A 23,108-nucleotide genomic window follows, 5' to 3' on the forward strand; every position below is an offset into this window, starting at 1 on the left:
GGTGTAACATTAACTAAGGCACTACTATGGGGTGTAACATTAACAAAGGCACTACTATGGGGTGTAACATTAACTAAGGCACTACTATGTGGTGAACCATTAACTAGGGCACTACTATGGTTCATAAAATGAACTAGGGCACTATTATGGGCCATAACATTAACAACTTCTGCAGAGAGGAGTCTCTCTAGTAACAGGGGCCCCTTCAAAATGTTTCTATGGGGCCCACAAGGTTCTGGCTATGCCCCCGACTGTCTGTGGTGAGCTCAAAGTCAATGCTGGACCCAGTGGGAAGATTTTAACCCACTGCACATGCTTCACAGCCGCACTGCTCACCTTCGGAAACTGATTAGCGATGGCGAACGCAGTGAGGAACGAAATTGCGCCTTGTGTATGTAAGCGGTGGTTCAGAGACGGAGGCAGTGGGAGTCTCTGTACACAAGTCAGCGGATGAAGCATAGAATATTTCCGCTGCATCTGAAATCGCTGTTGCGAATGCACGGCGTGCACCTCTGCATCATCCCCCAGGTCTCAGAGATTGTTTTCAAGTTTTGGCAGCTTTTAAAAACTGCAAAAACAGACAAGGTGCAAAAATAATGTTTTATTATACAATATTTGTCTTTATAATATTAACCGGAAAAAAGAAAAGAAAAAAGAAATGAACTGCTTCCTCCCCTTATGTTCTCTGATGGTATTGCTGTGGTTTATGATCCTTTCTGTTGGTTTACATAATGTCCATCTTGTCCTTGTATTCATGTATGAGATGCAGCAGTTACTGTGAGGTCTCATATGGTGTTGCTGTGTGTGTGTGTGTGTGTGTGTGTGTGTCACATTGCCACCACTGTGTGCACTAATCTGTGCTGCATGGAAGCATTCAGATAGTTCATAAGGCAATCCCGTGCTGCAGGGACAGGGCTTTAGGATTTGAGTTTCTCCTCAGGTATGCTCTGACCCTTTGTTACTTTCTCTTCTTCCTGGAAGGTAAAGTTACTGTGCCCATTTACACCATTCTCTTCCTTTTTATCTCTCTCCTTGTCTTCTTTCTCCTGGTGCTGCAGTAACACTGCTCGGTTCACACTAGGACCTGCATGTAAACAAGTACCACAGTCAGCCATGAAATGTGTCAAGTTGTAGTATCCAAGGATATAAATGTCAATGCTTATGCTTAGTATTATTTATGCAAGAGTATTGAACACACCCCACCCAAATCTAACTCTCTCTGCACATATTATATCTGCCTCCCCTGCAGTGCACATGGTTTTGCCCAACTGCTAACAAAATTCCTGCTGCGATCAACTCAGAATTACCCCCAATATACTGCATAAGGAGGTCCAATATGAGGGGTATCATAATGGAAAATTATAGGATTTAAACAATATTTAGAGCTAAAATGACTTTGCTGGTGGATGTCTAAAAACATCTTTTTGGGGAATCCAGACAAGTGCAAATGAAAATAGGGGGCACAGTTACTTGCTAAGTGGGGGTCACCAGCACTTCCCGCAAGCTGGGCTTCCGCCTGTCCCGGTCTCTTGCACTGGGGTGTGCACACATGGCAGGTGCTATGCAAAACAGCAGTCAGCGAGCTATACCTCCCAGCTTTCTGGCCTGTTTGGGACAAAGCTGACCCACTCGGGAAAGAACCCTCAAACAGGGGCGTATCTACCTATTGGCCAGGATGGCACTTGCCAGGGGCGCCAGCCGAGGAGGGGCGCCACTCAGTGGTGGCCAGTACGTAGATTTAATATTAATGGCAGCAGCTGTGCACTACCGCCCCTGTCCCCCAAGGTCGTCACCCGCACTGACACCTGCACTGACGACCATAGCAGACAGCAGTGGCAGCCACTGTACTTGGCGCCAGGGTCCGCGGTGCGCGATACAATCAAGAAACTACATAAACTACAGCTCCCAGCAAACCTTTCCTCCGGGAGCTCACTGCAGCAAGGGAGGTGTAGTTTATGTAGTTTCTTGATTGTAGCGCGCACCACGGACCATGGACTCCTGCGCCAATTACTGCTGTCTGCTATGGTCGACTCTGGGCGTCAGTGTTGGTGAGGAACTAACGGGGGGGGGGGGGGGGGGTTGCTTGGTGGTGGACAGCTACTGCCTCTAAAAGTGGAATAAAGTGAAACATCTATAATGTGTGGAGTACCGCCTCGTTTCCTTTGCCGCATACACCTGAGCCACAGGTGGGGGAGGATATGCTTCTATATATATATATATATATATATATATATGTGTGTGTATATATATATATATATATATATATTGTACATATTATCTATATATATATTTTTTTCACTTCCATATTAATATTTTAATTAAATATGGCTAATATTAAGACACACTATTACTATACCAATAACCAGTAACACTAAGATATACTTTTTTATAGGTCACTTTAATCGAGGATAGAGGCAGCACTGTTCAGTACAGGTGACCACTATAGATTTACCTAATGTGGATGTGATACATTTTTTAGAAAACAATATGGATCAGCCCTTATTTATTTTCTTTTGGGCTTGATCCTCAAGCATTACGATAAGTGTGTGGTAGATAATACACTTATTTCACTCCAATATGGTGTTCACTAAAACACTAACATGTATTTGAGTGCTCCTGCTCGCAATGGAGCTATGAAGGGATATACGGTTTCTGTGAACAGTCACTATGTTTAATTCCAGCGCGGGATGGTAGTCGCGCCAAAAAGGGGGTGTGGTCTCAAAAAGAAAGGGGCGTGGTCACACAATAGTAATATTGCCCGCAGTAGTAGTACCCAAGTGGAAATTTTGAAGTGGGGGTATGGAAAAGTGAAGGGTGCAATTATGTGCGCGCCAAAGGCGCGCGCACTCCTGACAAGGGGGCCTGGCCACGCAAAAGGGGCGTGCCCTTCAGTGTAGTTTACCACACCATATACCCCTTATACACATTATGCACCACAATAGTAGGACCCCTTTCACATTATACCTCACAGTATGAGCCGAAATTCACATTTATACCACACAGTATGAGCCACATTCACATTACACCACACAGTATGAGCCAAATTCACATTACACCACACGGTATGAGCCGAAATTCACATTACACCACACAGTATGAGCCGAAATTCACATTATAGCACACGGTATGAGCCGAAATTCACATTATAGCACACGGTATGAGCCGAAATTCACATTATAGAGTGACAGCAGGGACATGGAAAGTGACAGCAGGGACATGGAAAGTGACAGCAAGGGAATACAGTAGGGACTAGGGAGAGAGAAAGGCAGCAGGTTAGATTACCTGTTTAGCAGCGGCGGTGGTCTGCAGTGCTGTGGATGAGTAGGCTGTGGTAGGCGTGACGTGGAGGAGGCTGTGGGCCTCGGAGATAGTGCGGAGGAGGAGGCTGTGGGTGCGCAGAGGTCCGAGGGCGGGGCGGCAGAGGAGGCTGAGGGCGGCTGCAGTGGATCTGGAACCAGGCTGGCTTTATTATCCCTGCCGCCGCATCGAGCTCCTGTGACCACGGCGCTAATATTTCAAAACTGCTGCGGACCGGCAGCCAATCAGCGACAGATTTGAACTAGTAGCGCCGCGGTCAGAGGAGCTCGATGCAGCGGCAGGGATAATAAAGCCGGCCTGGTCCCAGATCCGCTGCAGCTGGGAGTCTGAAACCTGGGCTTCCAGTGCGGCGGCGATGGTAGGGGCGGAGCGACGGAGGGCGGACCGGGAACGCAGCTTCTTTGTCGACCCATACAGTAATGCCCACAGCAGTAGCACCCCTTATACAATGCCCACAGTAGTAGTGCCCCTTATGCAATGCCCCCAACAGTAGTGCCCCTTATGAAGTGCCCCCTTTACAATGCCCTCATTAGCTGTGCACCCCATCAGTAATGCCCTTAATGGTAATGCCCCTGTGTAGTATTGCCCCTAGTCGTTTAGCCCCTGTAGTTTAGCCCCAGTAGTCATGCCCATACTGGTAATGCCCCTGCAGTTATGACCCCAGCAATTTACTCCCCCCCCCCCCCCCCCTTTAGTTTAGCCTCTGAGTGGTAATGCCCCCAGTAGTTTTGCCCTCATGTAGTTTGCCCCATATAGTTTAGCCCCCAGTGGTAATGCCCCCTGCAGTTGTGCCCCCAGTTGTTTAGCCCCCATGTAGTTTGCCAAAGTTAGTAATGTCCCCAGTAGTTTGCCCCCTTGTAGTTATACCCCCAGTAGTTTAGCTCCTGTAATTATGCCCCCTTGTAGTTTAGCCCCCAGTAGTAATGCTGCCAGTAGTTTGCCCCTTTGTAGCTTGCCCCCTTGTAGTAATGCCCCCAGTAGTTTGCCCCTTGTAGTTTGCCCCAGCAGTAAAGCCCCCCAGTAGTTTGCCCCTCTGTAGTTTGCCCCAGTAGTAAAGCCCCTCTGTAGTTTGCCCCAGTAGTAAAGCCCCCCAGTAGTAAAAGCCCCCCAGTAACTAGCCCCCAGTAGACACGCCGCTAGTGGTACACATATAGGAGGGAGGGGAGGGGGGGGGGAAGCACCATACTTACCCAGTCCTCTCTCGCCGCCCGCTCCTCGGCACTATGGGAGAGACGTCATGACGTCTCTCCCATAGCGCCCACTGACAGAGCCGGAAGCCGGAGCTCAGTACTGAGCTCTTGCCTCCGGCTGCCGCTGCGGAGAGGGAGACGGGCGCCCGCTGGTAACGCGATCTCAGCGGGCGCCCGGCATCTCCCTGCAGCGCCGCCCGGGACATCGGGTTAGGTGAGCCGGGGGAGGCGGAACTGCGTTCCGTCTCCTGGTGGAACTGACGGAACGCAGTTCCGCCCCGTTCCGGCTCACTTTAACCCCTGTATACGACACTCAGAGACTCAAAAATAGTGAAATGTCCCAAGAAGGTGCTTTTATTAATTTGTGTTTCGGGGATGGTCTCCCCTTCTTCAGGACAGGAAAGGGAGACTATCCCAGAAACGTGGATTAATGAAACAAACCTTTTGGGATATTTTACTATTTTGGAGTCTCCGAGTGATGCCTGTTCTTTCCTGCCTGCATATTTGGGAGCACATACCCCCTAGGAGAGCCCTGGTACACGTTACCCTGAGGGGATCCTGGAGTACTGGGGAATATTGTGTGTGTGTGTGTGTGTGTGTGTATATGCATATGTACATTATATATGTATATATACGTGTGAGTGTATATTATATATATTACTCACATCACCAGTGTCAACCAAAATGTAACCTTTCTCAAGACATCCCACTAGTAGAAGAGACAGAGACATGTCTCTGTCTTTTCTACTGGTGGGATGTCTTGAGAAAGGTTACATTATGTTTTTGTCTACACTAGTGATGTGAGTAAATAAAACCTGCTGAAAAGTCCCCGGTGAGTGCACCTTTACTTATTGGAATGGATATGTTTTGTATAACCCGATGTGGTATACTGGGTTAGCATTTTTTGGAGATATATAGGCACTACTGTGTGGCATAATGTGTATAAGGGGTACTACTGTGTAGCATGATGTGAATAACAGATAGTGCTGTGCTGTGTAATGGATGCTACTGTGTGGTGTAATTTGTAGTTGGGTACTATTGAGAGGCCACGCCCCTTTATTGGCGCATGTGCCTTCAATATTTCAAATATGTGCGGGTGTGGGGCGCCAGTCCTTTACTTTGCCAGGGGCGCTCAGACCCCTAGATACACCCCTGCCCTCAAATCAGGACTATCCTGCCTAAATCTGGATAGTTAAGAGATTGTAGTCTGATGCTGCTTTCAGGGGCAGTAACTTCACATTTGAGGGCCCTCTTGCAAATTGTGTTTTGACTAGTGCTGTTTGGGTGTGTCCAGAGTTATGTGGGCGAGTACATCCCCTACACCTTCAGCACCAATGTCTTCCTAAATACATTAGAAAAACTGCATAAGTTTGAGAGAAACCTAGTAAAAACTATTGAATAATGGGCAACTGTGTGGTTAGCTAGACAGAAGGTCATCATCATGGTAATGGGCCTAGTTTTGTATGGAAGCCTGGATGTGTAATTTTATCCACCCCAAAGATAGTCTGGTTCTGGTCACCACCCTGCTCAACCGAGGGAGTGAAGAACAGTTTTGCAGGTGTTATTATGCGTATTAGGAATTCTCACCTAATATACAGTATACCTCTCTCTCAGTGCCTGCTGCTAGGTATGTATTGAGCTGAGCGCTTACCATACAAGCATGTTATTAAAGCATCTATTTTGTCTCCTTTTATCAAAGCCTATAAGTCAACCTGCTAACGACACAGTCAATACTAACTTACCAAAGTAGCTGAGCGCGACGGGCAGGAAAACTAGGCCGTGCACAAGTCCCAGCAGGGTTATCGTCAGATTTAGTCGGAAGAAGAAAATCTGTATTAGCTGAGCCTTGGCAAATGCCAGAACGATGATTCCTGGGAGGTTGGTCATTGCTACTCCAGCAAACACCTGTTCTCAAGAGAGGGAGACGGTATCAAGGACCTAGGCTGACATTGTATTAACCTATGCATATAAGTGGTATTGTGACTATTGTCTCAATACATTCATTGTGTTGTCCTATGTACTTACAGCACTGCCCATGTAGATTGTGGCATCTTTGGCTCGATCCACTTTGGTAAGTTTGTTGCTCATGGCAAAGGAGCGAGTGAGATGGGAGACAAACTCCACTGATATTCCAATGGCCTGAAAAGAAAACACAAAGGAGCTAAGAGGGAGATGTATCAAAAGTTGAAGAGAGATAAAATGGAAAGAGATAAAGGGGTCTATTTACTAAGCTTTGGAGAGAGATAAAGTGGACGGATATAAAGTACCAACCAACCAGCTACTAACCGCCATTTTTAAAACACATTTTTGTAACATGGCAGTCAGGAGCTGATTGGCTGGTACTTTATCTCTCTTATCACTTTATCTGATTGGTTGCCATGAGTAAGTTTTCCACCAGGGGCGTTTTAAGAGAAGAAGGGACCCACGTGCAGCCTCTGTCGGGGGTCAACTCCTCTCCGGCAGCAGTAGACTCTGGCATAATGCCAGTCTACTGCGCATGCGCAGGTCTCCGGGAACATGGTGCCCATGTCTTGTTCCCAGGGGTACATCTCCAGAGTGCATGCGGAAATCACTCCGAAATGTCTGAGGTGGCCATGTTGCGACTGATTTCTGTCCGCAGTGCAGGGCTGCCGTAGCGGGACTCCGGAGGGGGAATGTATAATATATACATAGAAACATAGAATTTGACGGCAGATAAAAACCACTTGGCCCATCTAGTCTGCCCCTTTTTTTATCCTTTAGGTAATCTCAACCCTTTTTGAACCTTAATTCTTTGTAAGGATATTCATATGCCTGTCCCAAGCATGTTTAAATTGCTCTACCGTCTTAGCCTCTACCACCTCTGGTGGGAGGCTATTCCACTTATCCACTACCCTTTCTGTGAAGTAATTTTTCCTTAAATTTCCCCTGAACCTGCCTCCCTCCAGTTTCAGTGTATGTCCTCGAGTTCTAATACTCCTCATGCTTTGAAGAATGTTTCCCTCCTGAACTTTAAGATTCTTAATATATATTTAAAAGTTTCTATCATGTCCCCCCTTTCCCTTCTTTCCTCCAAACTATACATGTTAAGATCTTTTAGCCTTTTGTATGCACCCAGCGGCCCGTGTCTACTGAAAATAGTAACATGTTAAAAGAAATTGAAGAAAACTCTCTGGAGCTCCAGAGTGTTCATCCTCTCCTGAGGGCACTTTTTTCTAAACTGCCTGTGGGAGGGGGCATAGAGGGGAGCACACCCAGTTGAAGAAATTTAAAGTGCACCGGCTCCTTTTGACCCCATCTATACCCCATCGTACTAATTTCCCAATATCCCTTGTGGATGCTAGAGAAATAAAACAAACATAGGGGGGATTTACTAAGCAGTGATACGAGTGGAGAAGTGAGCCTGCCTAGATGTTGCCCATGACAACCAGTCAGCTGCTCTGTATAATTTTATAGTATGCAAATTATAAATGTTACTCCAATGTTGATTGGTTGCCATGGGCATCTTCTCCACTGGCTCATTTCTCCACTCCTGTCACTGCTTAGTACATCTTTCTCATAGACTTGAAAATATCATCACCTATACACAGTAGAGGCAGCCATTTTGTGGACTGAGCCAATATCCAGGAAAATGTGAAGCGCCTTGTACCTCAGCGTTGTCACTACTTCCCAAGTTATTGATAGGTTGCATTCACCTGACTATTTGTCCAGCCCACAAAAAGGCTGCATCTGCTCTTTGTAGACATGAGGTACACTGGTCACTGACCGTCACCAGATTGATGAGCGAGATGGCGTTGTAATCAATTCCCCAAAGAGTCATGACGCCAACAGTGTCTATGATGATCATGAAGATGGTCAACAAGTTAATGAAGCCCGAGCGCAGGTCCATGCCCAGCAGGATGCAGCACACAGCAAAGGTGGGCAGCAGGCAGAGGGCCAGTGTGAATAGCCCCTCTTGTACAATGCTCAGATACTGCTCGTAGAACACATACGTGATCCTGTGTAAAGAGGTGTTGTGAGCATCAGTGCATTGGAATCACAAAGTATATGGAGAACTATATGTATTATTCATGACAGAAAAAGGATTTCAAAATGATTACTCGGGTACCAACCAATAGGGCACTTCACATTCAGGAACGAAACTTACACAGGCAACAAAAATTGAAGAAGGGGACTTATCCTGCGCTCCGCAGTGAGGTCACAGTCACAATAGGCTTCTGGAGTTATTTGTAAACTCACACGGATGCCATATAGGAAAAAATATATAAATATAGTGACGTACAGTTTTAATCAAACATCAAACATGTTACAGTATACTAACAATAATTAAAAACATTCCATTTAAAATGAATAGCAGCATAGATAATAGCAGCATGTATTTAAACAGCACAATTGCATGGACTGAAATAATGAGGAGCAATGGGGAATTACCAGATATACAGTTCAAAAACGCGTTTCAACCTCTCACAGAGGTCTTTGTCAAGGTGCAAATTGATGGAATCAATTTGCACCTTGACAAAGACCTCTGTGAGAGGTTGAAACCTCTGTGAGAGGTTGAAACGCGTTGGTGGACGCAGGACTGGGAGCTGAGGAGTACCGGTGGACTAACCAGTGCAGTACAGCGAGGTACAGGGGATTTCCGGGTTTCCCTGCTCCATTAAAACCCGCAAGCTGATTTTGAACTGTATTCACGGTTCTAAACATCTGGTAATTCCCCATTGCTCCTCATTATTTCAGTCCATGCAATTGTGCTGTTCAAATACATGCTGCTATTATCTATGCTGCTATTCATTTTAAATGGAATGTTTTTAATTATTGTTAGTATACTGTAACATGTTTGATGTTTGATTAAAACTGTACGTCACTATATTTATATATTTTTTCCTATATGGCATTTACAAATAACTCCAGAAGCCTATTGTGACTGTGACCTCACTGCGGAGCGCAGGATAAGTCCCCTTCTTCAATTTTTGTTGCATGTACACCTTTGGGTGAAGGGAGTGGGAACCTTCTTTGAAGGGGGTGTGTCCAGCAGCTCATTATATGCGCACTAAGATTTTTCCTTTAAATTTTATTGGAAACTTACACAGGGGCAACGCACATAGGGGGTAATTCCAAGTTGATCGCAGCAGGAAATTTTTTAGCAGTTGGGCAAAACCATGTGCACTGCAGGGGAGGCAGACATAACACTTGCAGAGAGAGTTAGATTTGGGTGGGTTATTTTGTTTCTGTGCAGGGTAAATACTGGCTGCTTTATTTTTACACTGCAAATTAGATTACAGATTGAACACTCCACACCCAAATCTAACTCTCTCTGCACATGTTAAATCTGCCTCCCCTGCAGTGCACATGGTTTTGCCCAATTGCTAACAGAATTCCTGCTGCGATCAACTTGGAATTACCCCCATAATGACAAACACAGCCATATAGGTGTATTCAATTGGTGTCGGATTTCCTGAAATGCCGGAAAAACGTCAGTTTCCAATTTTTTTAGGTCGACCTATTCAAGTTAAGTGCTGTTATTCCGACAAGTCAGGAATTCGACTTGTCGAAAAACACGTGGATTGACGGATTAGCGGATTGGCCAGGTTTTTGGCCCGTTTTCTGCAATGTCGATCAGACTTTAAAAAAAGTCGGCTCGCCATTGTCGAAAACGGGCTAAAATCTGTTATAAATGCCCGCAAATTGAATAGTGCAGTGTCGGATCCGGAGAGGATCCGACACCAACTTAATACACCCCATAGAAGCAAATGATATGTAAATAAGATCACTGTAACTGCCACCCAGAAAGACCCCATACGCAGCATTCTACAGTGTACAGAGAGGGCACAAGACCGCACTGTGACATAACTATATTAATGTGATAATATAACTCACGTGTATGGGAAGACAGTCAAATTAGGGTCTGTACCATTGACCTGTCTTAGAGACTTTGTGATGTCCGCTGCCAGCTCTCGGGTGTATTTCAGGGCAGCTGTGTACTCTAGTGAATTCTTTAAGGGAGAATGATACGCCATGTAACGCGTCGCTGTGGGAAAGTCCAAGACAAATACATTTATGGACTGAGCTCCAGTGACGTGAAAGGTCGCTTCATACGTACAACATGGAAGACACTACTCACCAATAATATCTCCCTGATCGTTGAATTTCACAGCAGTATCATAAGCACCCAGACCCCTACAGAAAGATAACATATTAAGTGCAAGCAATCACATCATTGGGGCACAGTGAGGAGAGCGGGGCAGAGGCGGAGGCGGCCGATAATCGCCCGATTTCGTAAATATCTGCATTGCGTGTAACCCTGCATCAGGCCCACAAGATTGGTGTGTATATACATAGAGGTGGTATTCAGGTTGCCGGCGGCCGGCCTCCTGGCGACCACCATACCGGCGCTGGAATCCTGACTGCCGTCATACCGACATCTTTTCTCCCTCTTGCGGTTCCACGACCCCCCTGGAGGGAGAATAGATAGCATGGTGCGCATAAGGCACCACCGTGCCCGCAGCGTGGTGAGCGCAGCGAGCCCACAAGGGGCTCATATGCGCTCGCCCAGCTATCGGTATGCCGGCGGTCGGGATTCCAGCACCGGTATGCTGGTCCCCGGAACCCCCGACTGCCGGCATAACATACTACGCCCATACATAGGACTGGTGGTGCTCCTTTTGGTGACTGCATCATGTCCTTTCTGCCATCCGCCTTTCTTCCCAATTTTACAGATTTAACCTAACACACATTACTCTGCCTCTATTTTCCACATTTATTTTCTTCATAAATAAATATGGCATTTTTATTAGAAGAAATTGCCTCAATTTTCCCAAAGGAATACAAATGAGGGGGTTAGGTTCGGGTGACTGGCAGTTGGGAGACCGCCGGTCACCATACCGACGCCTGGATCCTGGCTGTTAGATGACTGGTGCAGCGAGCGCAATGAATCCCCCTGTGGGCTCGATGTGCTCGCCACGCAGTGGGCTCAGTGGCTCGCTGCGCTTGCCACAGGCTCTATTCCCACTCTATGGGTGTCATGGACACCCACAAGTGGGAACAGTCCCTGGTTGTCGGCATGCCGACCGCCAGGCTATTGAGGGTTCAGGATCCCGGCGTAGGTATTGTGATATCACATAAACGCATCCCAAATGAGGGATAAGCGGGAAAAGCAGTAGTAGAGCACAGTGATGCTGCTTCAGATGCAATGCTGATATTAACGCAATTGCACTGCACACTGATTTAACCATATGTGCTCAAGTCTGGATATCACTAAAACCTGGACTGTTGGGGGTCTATTCATGAAGTAGTGAAAAGAGTGGAGGAGTGAGCCTGTGGAGAAGTTGCCCATGGCAACCAATCAGCTGCTCCGTACAATTTTATAGTATTCAAATGATAAATGTTACTTCAATGCTGATTGGTTGCCATGGACCAACTTCTCCACTGGCTCACTTCTCCACACTTTTCACTGCTTCATGAATAGACCCCTTAGTGTGCCGTGAGGAGCAAGGTTTGGAATGCCTGCCACAGACTCACTCAGATGGTCAATTACCAAATGATCTGCGGGCTCCGCTGTGTGTGTGTACGCAGTTGCTGATATTACTGCAGAGCGTATTCCCTGCACAAGTTCACTTCCAGAGTCTAAATCCCCATGTTGTCCGGTCACTCAGGCAGAGGGTAAGGGCCTGATTCAGAGATGTATGTAAACCCGATGGTTTACATACATCTCCAAAGTCTGTGGGACTGAGAATGCACAGGACCAGTTCTCTGCATGTGCAGAATGAGTCCCGAGTGATCAGATGCTGCTGTGCCCCCATATCAATTATGCTGTGGCTATTCGGGGGATGGGGGTGCCCGCATATTCGAAAAACAGGGGTGTCGGTCCTGCTTTCTGGGAGTGGGGAGGCCAATGTCTGTGACCTCAGTTACAGAATTACAGGCCTTGCAAGCTGGGCAGAGTTGCCATTCTGAGAACACTTAGGCTTATGATGGCTTGCTGTTGCAGTGGTGATTTGGTGCTGCGTCCGATCTGAGATGCTGCCATTCTTTTTCCTTCAGACGCCTCCTGCAGGCATTGGCATATTTTTGCACAGCAGCTGCGTTCTGTCATTGGGCAGTTGTGTGACCATTTCATATTCCATGCTCTACCTAGGCTTCTACATACAATTACCTACATTCATGTGTCACTCACCCTTTAGGACATTTCAGATTTGGATAGTCTCCCAGAAAAATTGGTAAATAACGCTGAAAATCTTCCATGGTCGGTCTCAGTGGTCCAGACGAACTTCTCATACACTTTCTTATACACCCAGGAGCCGCTGTTGTTAAAGAGGCTAGATGTAAGCAGTTCATAGTGACAGGACCAAGCACACTACATGCAGACTGCATCGGACCTTATTCAGAGATGGATGCAATGTGCTTGTAAAGCACAAACATAATATGCAGCCCATAAATAAATGTGTATTTCGCTACCTAAGGTATGCGGTTGCCAGCAAAAGTGAGATGTGAACAGCTCTGCACAAGTTGCAAATGTGCCCCCAACCCCCTACCTTTCCCACTCTCTAATGCAAATACTATCAGCAGATTTGCCAGGGGGTACATAAGATGGGCAAAACACAGAACACAATTCATAAGCATTACAGCAAATGGCAGAAAAGTGTAGATAATGAAAACCAAGTGACATGGAGCCTGTTAAAAGCAAATGAAATGAGATGCAAAAAAAACAACATTTTAATAAATCCAGATTAATAAACACATTGGTGGTCATTCCGAGTTGAACGCTCGCTAGCTAGTTTTTAGCAGCCGTGCAAACGCTATGCCGCCGCCCACTGGGAGTGTATTTTAGCTTAGCAGAAGTGCGAACAGTTGTATTGCAGAGCGGCTACAAATTTTTTTTGTGTAGTTTCAGAGTAGCTCAAAACCTTATCAGCGCTTGCGATCACTTCAGACTATTCAGTTCCGGATTTGACGTCACAAACCCGCCCAGCGTTCGACCAGCCACGCCTGTGTTTTTCCGCACACTCCCTGAAAACGGTCAGTTGCCACCCAGAAACGCCCACTTATTGTCAATCACTCTGCGGCAACAAGTACGACTGAAATGCATCGCTGCTCGTGCGCATTGCGCCGCATACGCATGCGCAGAACTGCCGATTTTTAGCCTGATCGCTGCGATGCGAACAAATTTAGCTAGCGATCAACTCGGAATGACCCCCATTAACCACTCTCTCTTCCCAATTGCAGTAGGAATCATAAAAAAAAAGAAGAGTATTCAGTGCACTGTAGTCCTGTTATTAGATTTCCGCCGCAGCAGTTATACCTTATTTGCATAACTGGGTGTTCTTAGACACGTTCAGCAAATCTGACGCAGCCAATGACCACCATTATTATCAGCCCATAACTTGTACCAGGGGTCGAGTACAAAGTAAGTCATCCCGCTCCAAACAGGCACATTTGGAACAGTTAGGTACAGGATGGCCATTTTATATCATCATGCTTTTATTGTATTTTGACCACATCTATGTGCCCCCTCCAGCTCCCAGCCTGGCAAAATGTGGCCAAGTCACCAAGGCACAAGATTTGCATTGTGAATAGACACTCATACACGCTTTAAAAAAATAAATTACGGAGGAAAAAAGCTGTAACATATCCAGTGCTAAATGGGGTCTATAGTGTTCTGGTGGAAGCGCACTCTCAGTATTATAGCTAGTTTACCACAACCCCTCTAGGAATTAAATATACTTCAGCAAATAATCTAGTAGTGCCTGTTTCGGATAATAATCCGTCAAAATACTATATATTCCTTTAAATCCATTCTGTCCAGTTACTTTGTTAGAATAATATTTCTCTGACGTCCTAGTGGATGCTGGGAACTCCGTAAGGACCATGGGGAATAGACGGGCTCCGCAGGAGACTGGGTACTCTAAAAAAAGATTAGGTACTATCTGGTGTGCACTGGCTCCTCCCTCTATGCCCCTCCTCCAGACCCCAGTTAGAATCTGTGCCCGGCCAGAGCTGGGTGCTCCTAGTGGGCTCTCCTGAGCTTACTAGAAAAGAAAGTATTTTTAGGTTTTTTATTTTCAGTGAGTTTCTGCTGGCAACAGACTCACTGCTACGTGGGACTAAGGGGAGAGAAGCAAACCTACCTGCTTGCAGCTAGCTTGTGCTTCTTAGGCTACTGGACACCATTAGCTCCAGAGGGTTCGAACACAGGCACCTGTCCTCGATCGTCCGTTCCCGGAGCCGCGCCGCCGTCCCCCTCGCAGAGCTAGAAGAACAGAAGCTGGAAGACGTCAAAATCGGCGGCTGAAGACTCCTGTCTTCATTAAGGTAGCGCACAGCACCGCAGCTGTGCGCCATTGCTCCCAGCACACTTACACACTCCGGTCACTGTAGGGTGCAGGGCGCTGGGGGGGGGGGGGGGGGCGCCCTGGGCAGCAATTGAGATACCTTTGGCACAAAATCATACATATATACAGTCTAGCACTGTATATATGTAAAAACCCCCGCCATTATTGTACACTGAAAGTGGGACAGAAGCCCGCCACTGAGGGGGCGGGGCCTTCTTCCTCAGCACACCAGCGCCATTTTCCCTTCACAGCTCCGCTGGAAGCACGCTCCCCAGGCTCTCCCCTGCAGTATCCAGGTACAAGACGGGTTAAAAAGAGAGGGGGGGGCACATAAATTTAGGCGCAAATCGATACAGACAAGCAGCTATTGGGAAAATCACTTATTAGCGCAGTGTAAATCCCTGTGTTATATAGCGCTGTGGTGTGTGCTGGCATACTCTCTCTCTGTCTCCCCAAAGGACTTTGTGGGGTCCTGTCCTCAGTCTGAGCATTCCCTGTGTGTGTGCGGTGTGTCGGTACGGCTGTGTCGACATGTTTGATGAGTAAGGTTACGTGGAGGCGGAGCAAGGGCAGATAAGTGTGGTATCGCCCCCGTCGGGGCCGACACCAGATTGGATGGATATGTGGAAGGTCTTAAATGACAATGTAAACTCCTTACATAAAAGGTTTGATGACGCTGCAGCCTTGGGACAGCCGGGGTCTCAGCCCGCCCCTGCCCAGGCGACTCAGAAACCGTCTGGGGCTCATAAACGCCCTCCAATTTAGATGGTTGACACTGATGCCGACACGGAGTCCGACTCCAGTGTCGACGATGATGAGGCACATTTACAGTCTAAAATGACTAAGGCCATCCGATACATGATTATTGCAATGAAAGATGTATTACACATTTCTGAGAGTAACCCGGTTAATACCAAAAGGGTTTATATGTTTGGGGAGAAAAAGCAGCCAGTGACTTTTCCCCCATCTGATGAATTAAATGAATTGTGTGAAGAAGCGTGGAGTTCCCCTGATAAGAAACTAGTGATTTCTAAGAGGTTACTGATGGCGTACCCTTTCCCGCCAACGGACAGGTTACGTTGGGAAACATCCCCTAGGGTGGACAAGGCCCTGACACGCTTATCTAAAAAGGTGGCCCTGCTGTCTCAGGATACGGCCGCCCTAAAGGAGCCTGCGGATAGAAAGCAGGAAGCTATCCTGAAGTCGGTGTATACTCACTCTGGTACTCTACTGAGACCTGCTATTGCTTCAGCCTGGATGTGTAGTGCTGTAGCAGCGTGGACAGATACTCTGTTAGACGACATAGATTCCCTCGACAGAGATACTGTTTTGCTAACCCTGGGCCATATCAAAGACGTCGTCTTATATATGCGAGATGCTCAGAGGGACATTTGCCTGCTGGGATCTAGAATTAATGCTATGTCCATTTCTGCCAGGAGGGTCTTATGGACTCGGCAATGGACAGGAGATGCTGATTCTAAAAAACACATGGAGGTTTTGCCTTATAAGGGTGAGGAATTGTTTGGGGACGGTCTGTCGGACCTCATGGCTACAGCGACAGCTGGAAAGTCCACTTTCTTGCCTCAGGTTTCCTCGCAGCCTAAGAAAGCACCGTATTATCAAATGCAGTCCTTTCGTTCCCAAAAAGGCAAGAGGGTCAGGGGTGCATCCTTTCTTGCCAGAGGCAGGGGTAGAGGTAAGAAGCTGCACCATGCAGCCAGTTCCCAGGAACAAAAGTCCTCCCCTGCTTCCACTAAGTCCACCGCATGACGTTGGGGCGCCACAGGCGGAGCCAGGTGCGGTGGGGGCGCGTCTCCGAAACTTCAGCAGCCAGTGGGTTCCCTCACAGGTGGATCTCTGGGCTATACAAATTGTATCTCAGGGATACAAACTGGAATTCGAAGCGACTCCCCCCCGCCGTTACCTCAAATCAGCCTTGCCAGCTTCCCCCATGGAAAGGGAGGTAGTGCTGGCGGCAATTCACAAGCTGTACCTCCAGAAAGTGATTGTCAGGGTCCCCCTCCTTCAACAGGGGAGGGGTTACTATTCCACAATGTTTGTGGTACCGAAACCGGCCGGTTCGGTGAGACGCATTCTGAATTTAAAGTCCTTGAACACTTATATAAAGAAATTCAAGTTCAAAATGGAATCGCTCAGAGCGGTGATTGCAAGCCTGGAAGAGGGGGATTTTATGGTGTCGCTGGACATCAAAGATGCTTACTTGCATGTCCCCATTTACCCACCTCACCAGGAGTACCTCAGATTTGTGGTACAGGACTGTCATTACCAATTCCAGACGTTGCCGTTTGGCCTGTCCACGGCACCGAGAATATTTACCAAGGTAATGGCCGAAATGATGATACTCCTTCGGCAGAAGGGAGTTATAATTATCCCGTACTTGGACGATCTCCTCATAAAGGCGAGGTCCAGGGAGCAGTTGTTGATCAGCGTAACACTCTCTCAGGAAGTGTTACTACAGCACGGTTGGATTCTAAATGTTCCAAAGTCGCAGCTGATTCCTACGACGCGTCTGCTTTTCCTGGGCATGATTCTGGACACAGAACAGAAGAAGGTGTTTCTCCCAGTGGAGAAGGCCCAGGAATTAGCATCTCTGGTCAGGGACCTCCTGAAACCAAAACAGGTATCGGTGCATCACTGCACGCGAGTCCTGGGAAAGATGGTGGCTTCATACGAAGCCATTCCCTTCGGCAGGTTCCATGCGAGGATCTTTCAGTGGGATCTGTTGGACAAGTGGTCCGGATCGCATCTTCAGATGCATCGGCTGATCACCCTGTCCCCAAGGGCCAGGGTGTCTCTTCTGTGGTGGCTGCAGAGTGCTCACCTTCTCGAGGGCCGCAGGTTCGGCATACAGGACTGGGTCCTGGTGACCACGGATGCAAGCCTCCGAGGGTGGGGGGCAGTCACTCAGGGAAGAAACTTCCAAGGGCTGTGGTCAAGTCTGGAGACTTCTCTACACATAAATATACTGGAACTAAGGGCCATTTACAACGCCCTGAGTCAAGCAGAGCCTTTGCTTCAAAACCGGCCAGTGCTGATTCAGTCAGACAACATCACGGCGGTCGCCCATGTAAACTGCCAGGGCGGCACAAGAAGCAGGATGGCAATGGCGGAAGCCACAAGGATTCTTCGATGGGCGGAGAATCACGTGCAAGCACTATCAGCAGTGTTCATTCCGGGAGTGGACAACTGGGAAGCAGACTTCCTCAGCAGACACGACCTCCACCCGGGAGAGTGGGGACTTCATCAAGAAGTTTTCCAACTAATTGCAAACCGATGGGAACTGCCACAGGTGGACATGATGGCGTCCCGCCTCAACAAAAAGCTAAAACGTTATTGCGCCAGGTCAAGGGACCCTCAGGCGATAGCTGTGGACGCCCTAGTGACACCGTGGGTGTACCAGTCGGTATATGTGTTTCCTCCTCTTCCTCTCATACCAAAGGTGCTGAGAATAGTAAGAAAGAGAGGAATAAGAACAATACTCATTGTTCCGGATTGGCCAAGAAGGACTTGGTACTCGGAACTGCAAGAAATGCGCACAGAGGACCCATGGCCTCTGCCTCTCAGACAGGACCTGCTGCAACAAGGGCCCTGTCTGTTCCAAGACTTACCGTGGCTGCGTTTGACGGCATAGCGGTTGAACGCCGGATCCTAGCGGAAAAAGGCATTCCAGATGAAGTTATTCCTACGCTGATAAAAGCTAGGAAAGATGTGACAGCAAAACATTATCACCGTATATGGCGGAAGTATGTTGCTTGGTGTGAGGCCAGGAAGGCCCCTACGGAGGAATTCCAGCTGGGTCGATTCCTGCACTTCCTACAGTCAGTGGTGACTATGGGCCTAAAATTGGGGTCCATAAAGGTCCAGATTTCGGCCCTATCCATTTTCTTTCAAAAAGAACTGGCTTCACTGCCTGAGGTTCAGACTTTTGTAAAGGGAGTGCTGCATATCCAGCCCCCTTTTGTGCCACCAGTGGCACCCTGGGATCTTAACGTTGTGTTGGATTTTCTGAAATCACACTGGTTTGAGCCACTTAAAACCATGGAACTAAAATATCTCACGTGGAAAGTGGTCATGCTGTTGGCCTTGGCATCGGCTAGGCGGGTGTCGGAATTGGCGGCTTAGTCATGTAAAAGCCCATATCTGATCTTCCATATGGACAGGGCAGAATTGAGGACTCGTCCCCAATTTCTCCCAAAGGTGGTGTCATCGTTTCATTTGAACCAACCTATTGTGGTGCCTGCGGCTACTAGGGACTTGGGGGACTCCAAGTTGCTGGACGTAGTCAGGGCTTTGAAATATATGTTTCCAGAACAGCTGGAGTCAGTAAGACTGACTCGCTGTTTATCTTGCATGCACCCAACAAGCTGGGTGCTCCTGCTTCAAAGCAAACTATTGCTCGCTGGATCTGTAGCACGATTCAGCAGGCTCATTCTGCGGCTGGATTGCCGCATCCAAAATCGGTAAAAGCCCATTCCACGAGGAAGGTGGGCTCTTCTTGGGCGGCTGCCCGAGGGGTCTCGGCATTACAGCTTTGCCGAGCTGCTACTTGGTCGGGTTCAAACACATTTGCAAAGTTCTACAAGTTTGATACCCTGGCTGAGGAGGACCTTGTGTTTGCTTATTCGGTGCTGCAGAGTCATCCGCACTCTCCCGCCCGTTTGGGAGCTTTGGTATAATCCCCATGGTCCTTACGGAGTTCCCAGCATCCACTAGGACGTCAGAGAAAATAAGAATTTACTCACCGGTAATTCTATTTCTCGTAGTCCGTAGTGGATGCTGGGCGCCCGTCCCAAGTGCGGACTCTCTGCAATACGTGTATATAGTTATTGCTTAACTAAGGGTTATTGTTATGAGCCATCCGTTTAGTGAGGCTCAGTTGTTGTTCATACTGTTAACTGGGTAAGGTTATCACAAGTTGTACGGTGTGATTGGTGTGGCTGGTATGAGTCTTACCCTGGATTCAAAATTTCCTTTCCTTGTAATGTCAGCTCTTCCGGGCACAGTTTCCTTAACTGAGGTCTGGAGGAGGGGCATAGAGGGAGGAGCCAGTACACACCAGATAGTACCTAATCTTTTTTTAGAGTGCCCAGTCTCCTGCGGAGCCCGTCTATTCCCCATGGTCCTTACGGAGTTCCCAGCATCCACTACGGACTACAAGAAATAGAATTACCGGTGAGTAAATTCTTATTTTTTTAACTAGTTACTAGCCCGTCAAAATGATGGAACAACATAACAGTAGTGGCACCATCTTGTAGCAGCCAGCGCTTAAAATGCTTGAATTACCCCCATAGAGGTGAGGAGCCTTTTATTATATAGGATTGCCCAGCCTGAAAAGAATATACGTCACAGACTGTTGTATGAACACAAATTAGTATTATTTGTTACTTTGTTATACTGTACACCAGTGGTTCTCAACCTCGGTGCTCAAGTACCCCCAACAGTTCATGTTTTCCAGGTCTCCTCACAGGATTGCAAGTGAAATAATTTGCTCCACCTGTGGGTCTTTTATAATGTGTGAGTGAGTAATGAATACACCTGTGCAACTGCTAGGTGACCTGAAAAACATGAACTGTTGGAGGTACTTGCGTACTGAGGTTGAGAACCATTGCTGTACACTGATGAGTGCTGTAATATTCAGTTATCCATTCTGTATTTCAAATAAGTCCTCTTTTCAAGGCAAACTTTTGTCAGCGTCTATACAGCAGGTGGAGGATTATTCTATAGGATGTGTAGGGGTGGTATTAGGAATAGTAAATAGTTAAATATGCTGGCTGATGGACCTGCTTCCTCTTTCCATTTGGATGTTTCCTTCCTATGTGATTTTGGCTTGGTTTGCTCATAGTGGGGTAGATGTACTAAGCCTTGAAAAGTGATATAGTGGAGAGTGATAAAATACCAGCCAATCAGCTCATAACTTTCAAGTCACAGGCTGTGTTGGAAAAAATAAGATTTTAAACCTACCGGTAAATCTTTTTCTCCTAGTCCGTAGAGGATGCTGGGGACTCCGTAAGGACCATCGGGTATAGACGGGCTCCGCAGGAGACATGGGCACTCTAAGACTTTAGATGGGTGGGAACTGGCTCCTCCCTCTATGCCCCTCCTCCAGACCTCAGTTAGAGAAACTGTGCCCAGAGGAGACGGACAGCACGAGGAAAGGATTTTTGTTAATCTAAGGGCGAAATACATACCAGCCCACACCATACACACCGTACAACCTGGTATATACCAAACCAGTTAACAGCATGAACAAAACAGCATCAGTCAGAGACTGATCACAACTGTAACATAACCCTTATGTAAGCAACAACTATATACAAGCCTTGCAGAAATAGTCCGCACTGGGACGGGTGCCCAGCATCCTCTACGGACTAGGAGAAAAAGATTTACCGGTAGGTTTAAAATCTTATTTTCTCTTATGTCCTAGAGGATGCTGGGGACTCCGTAAGGACCATGGGGATTATACCAAAGCTCCAGACCGGGCGGGAGAGTGCGGATGACTCTGCAGCACCGATTGAGCAAACAGGAGGTCCTCATCAGCTAGGGTATCAAACTTGTAGAATTTAGCAAAAGTGTTTGAACCCGACCAAGTAGCTGCTCGGCAAAGCTGTAATGCCGAGACGCCTCGGGCCGCCGCCCAAGAAGAGCCCACCTTCCTAGTGGAATGAGCCTTTACAGAATTTGGTAACGGCAATCCAGCCGTAGAATGAGCCTGGTGTATCGTGTTACAGATCCAGCAAGCAATAGTCTGCTTCGAAGCAGGCGCGCCAACTTTGTTGGCTGCATACAGGACAAACAGTGCCTCTGTTTTCCTAACCCGAGCCGTCCTGGCTACATAAATCTTTAAGGCCCTGACTACATCAAGGGACTTGGAATCCTCCAAGTCACCCGTAGCTACAGGCACCACAATAGGTTGGTTCATATGAAACGACGACACCACCTTAGGTAGAAATTGAGGACGAGTCCTCCACTCTGCTCGATCCTCATGGAAAATCAGATAGGGGCTCTTGTGAGACAAAGCCGCCAATTCGGACACCCTCCTCGCAGATGCCAAGGCCAACAACATGACCACTTTCCAAGTGAGAAATTTTAATTCAACCGTTTGAAGAGGTTCAAACCAGTGTGATTTAAGGAACTGTAACACCACGTTAAGGTCCCACGGTGCCACTGGGGGCACAAAAGGAGGTTGGATGTGCAGCACTCCCTTTACAAAAGTCTGGACTTCTGGGAGAGAAGCCAATTCCTTCTGAAAGAATATAGATAAGGCCGAAATCTGCACCTTAATGGAGCCTAACTTAAGGCCCATATCCACTCCTGTCTGTAGAAAGTGGAGAAAACGACCCAACTGAAAATCTTCCGTAGGAGCATTCTTAGCTTCACACCAAGATACAAATTTTCTCCAGATACGGTGATAATGCTTCGCCGTTACCTGCTTCCTAGCTCTGATTAGAGTAGGGATGACTTCCCCCGGAATACCTTTCCTAGCTAGGATTTGGTGTTCAACCGCCATGCCGTCAAACGCAACCGCGGTAAGTCTTGAAACACCCAGGGCACCTGTTGTAACAGGTCCTCCCTGGGAGGAAGAGGCCATGGATCGTCTGTGAGCATTTCTTGAAGATCTGAATACCAGGCCCTGCGAGGCCAATCTGGAACAATGAGTATTGTCTGCACTCTTGTTCGTCTTATGATTCTCAATATTTTTGAGATGAGTGGCAGTGGAGGAAACACATAGACCGACTGAAACACCCACGGTGTCACTAGGGCATCCACCACCACTGCCTGAGGGTCCCTCAACCTGGAACAATACGTCCGAAGCTTTTTGTTGAGGCGTGACGCCATCATGTCTATTTGAGGAAGTCCCCAACGACTTGTTACCTCTGCAAAGACTTCTTGATGAAGTCCCCACTCTCCTGGATGGAGATCGTGTCTGCTGAGGAAGTCTGCTTCCCAGTTGTCTACTCCTGGAATGAAGACTGCTGACAGAGCGCTTACATGATTTTCCACCCAGGAAGAATCCTGGTGGCTTCTGCCATTGCTGCTCTGCTCCTTATCCCGCCTTGGCAGTTTACATGTGTCACAGCTGTGACGTTGTTTGACTGAATCAGAACGGGTAGGTTGCGAAGAAGGGTCTCCGCTTGTTGTAGGCCGTTGTATATGGCCCTCAATACCAGCACATTGATGTGTAGACAAGCCTCCTGGCTTGACCATATTCCCTGAAAATTTCTCCCTTGCGTGACTGATCCCCATCCTCGGAGGCTCGCGTCCGTGGTCACAA

The 23,108-nt window shown here is 47.6% G+C and overlaps 1 protein-coding gene across 1 annotated transcript in view; it reads right to left on the reverse strand.

Moving 5' to 3' along the window:
- Positions 1–581: 581 nt before the first annotated feature.
- NPC1L1 (NPC1 like intracellular cholesterol transporter 1) overlaps positions 582–23,108 on the reverse strand; it is a 91,495-nt gene continuing 68,968 nt past the window's right edge. Inside the window, exons 14-20 of the mRNA XM_063931910.1 lie at positions 12,661–12,787; positions 10,609–10,664; positions 10,365–10,515; positions 8,254–8,485; positions 6,534–6,647; positions 6,251–6,413; positions 582–1,084 (exon numbers count right to left, since the gene is read on the reverse strand). Of these exons, the coding sequence (XP_063787980.1) occupies positions 918–1,084; positions 6,251–6,413; positions 6,534–6,647; positions 8,254–8,485; positions 10,365–10,515; positions 10,609–10,664; positions 12,661–12,787 (1,010 nt within the window). The 3' untranslated portion in view covers positions 582–917. The remainder of the gene's footprint in view (positions 1,085–6,250; positions 6,414–6,533; positions 6,648–8,253; positions 8,486–10,364; positions 10,516–10,608; positions 10,665–12,660; positions 12,788–23,108) is intronic.

The sequence above is a fragment of the Pseudophryne corroboree genome, chromosome 6 (assembly GCF_028390025.1).
Source record: "Pseudophryne corroboree isolate aPseCor3 chromosome 6, aPseCor3.hap2, whole genome shotgun sequence".
Classification (NCBI taxonomy): Eukaryota; Metazoa; Chordata; class Amphibia; order Anura; family Myobatrachidae; genus Pseudophryne; species Pseudophryne corroboree.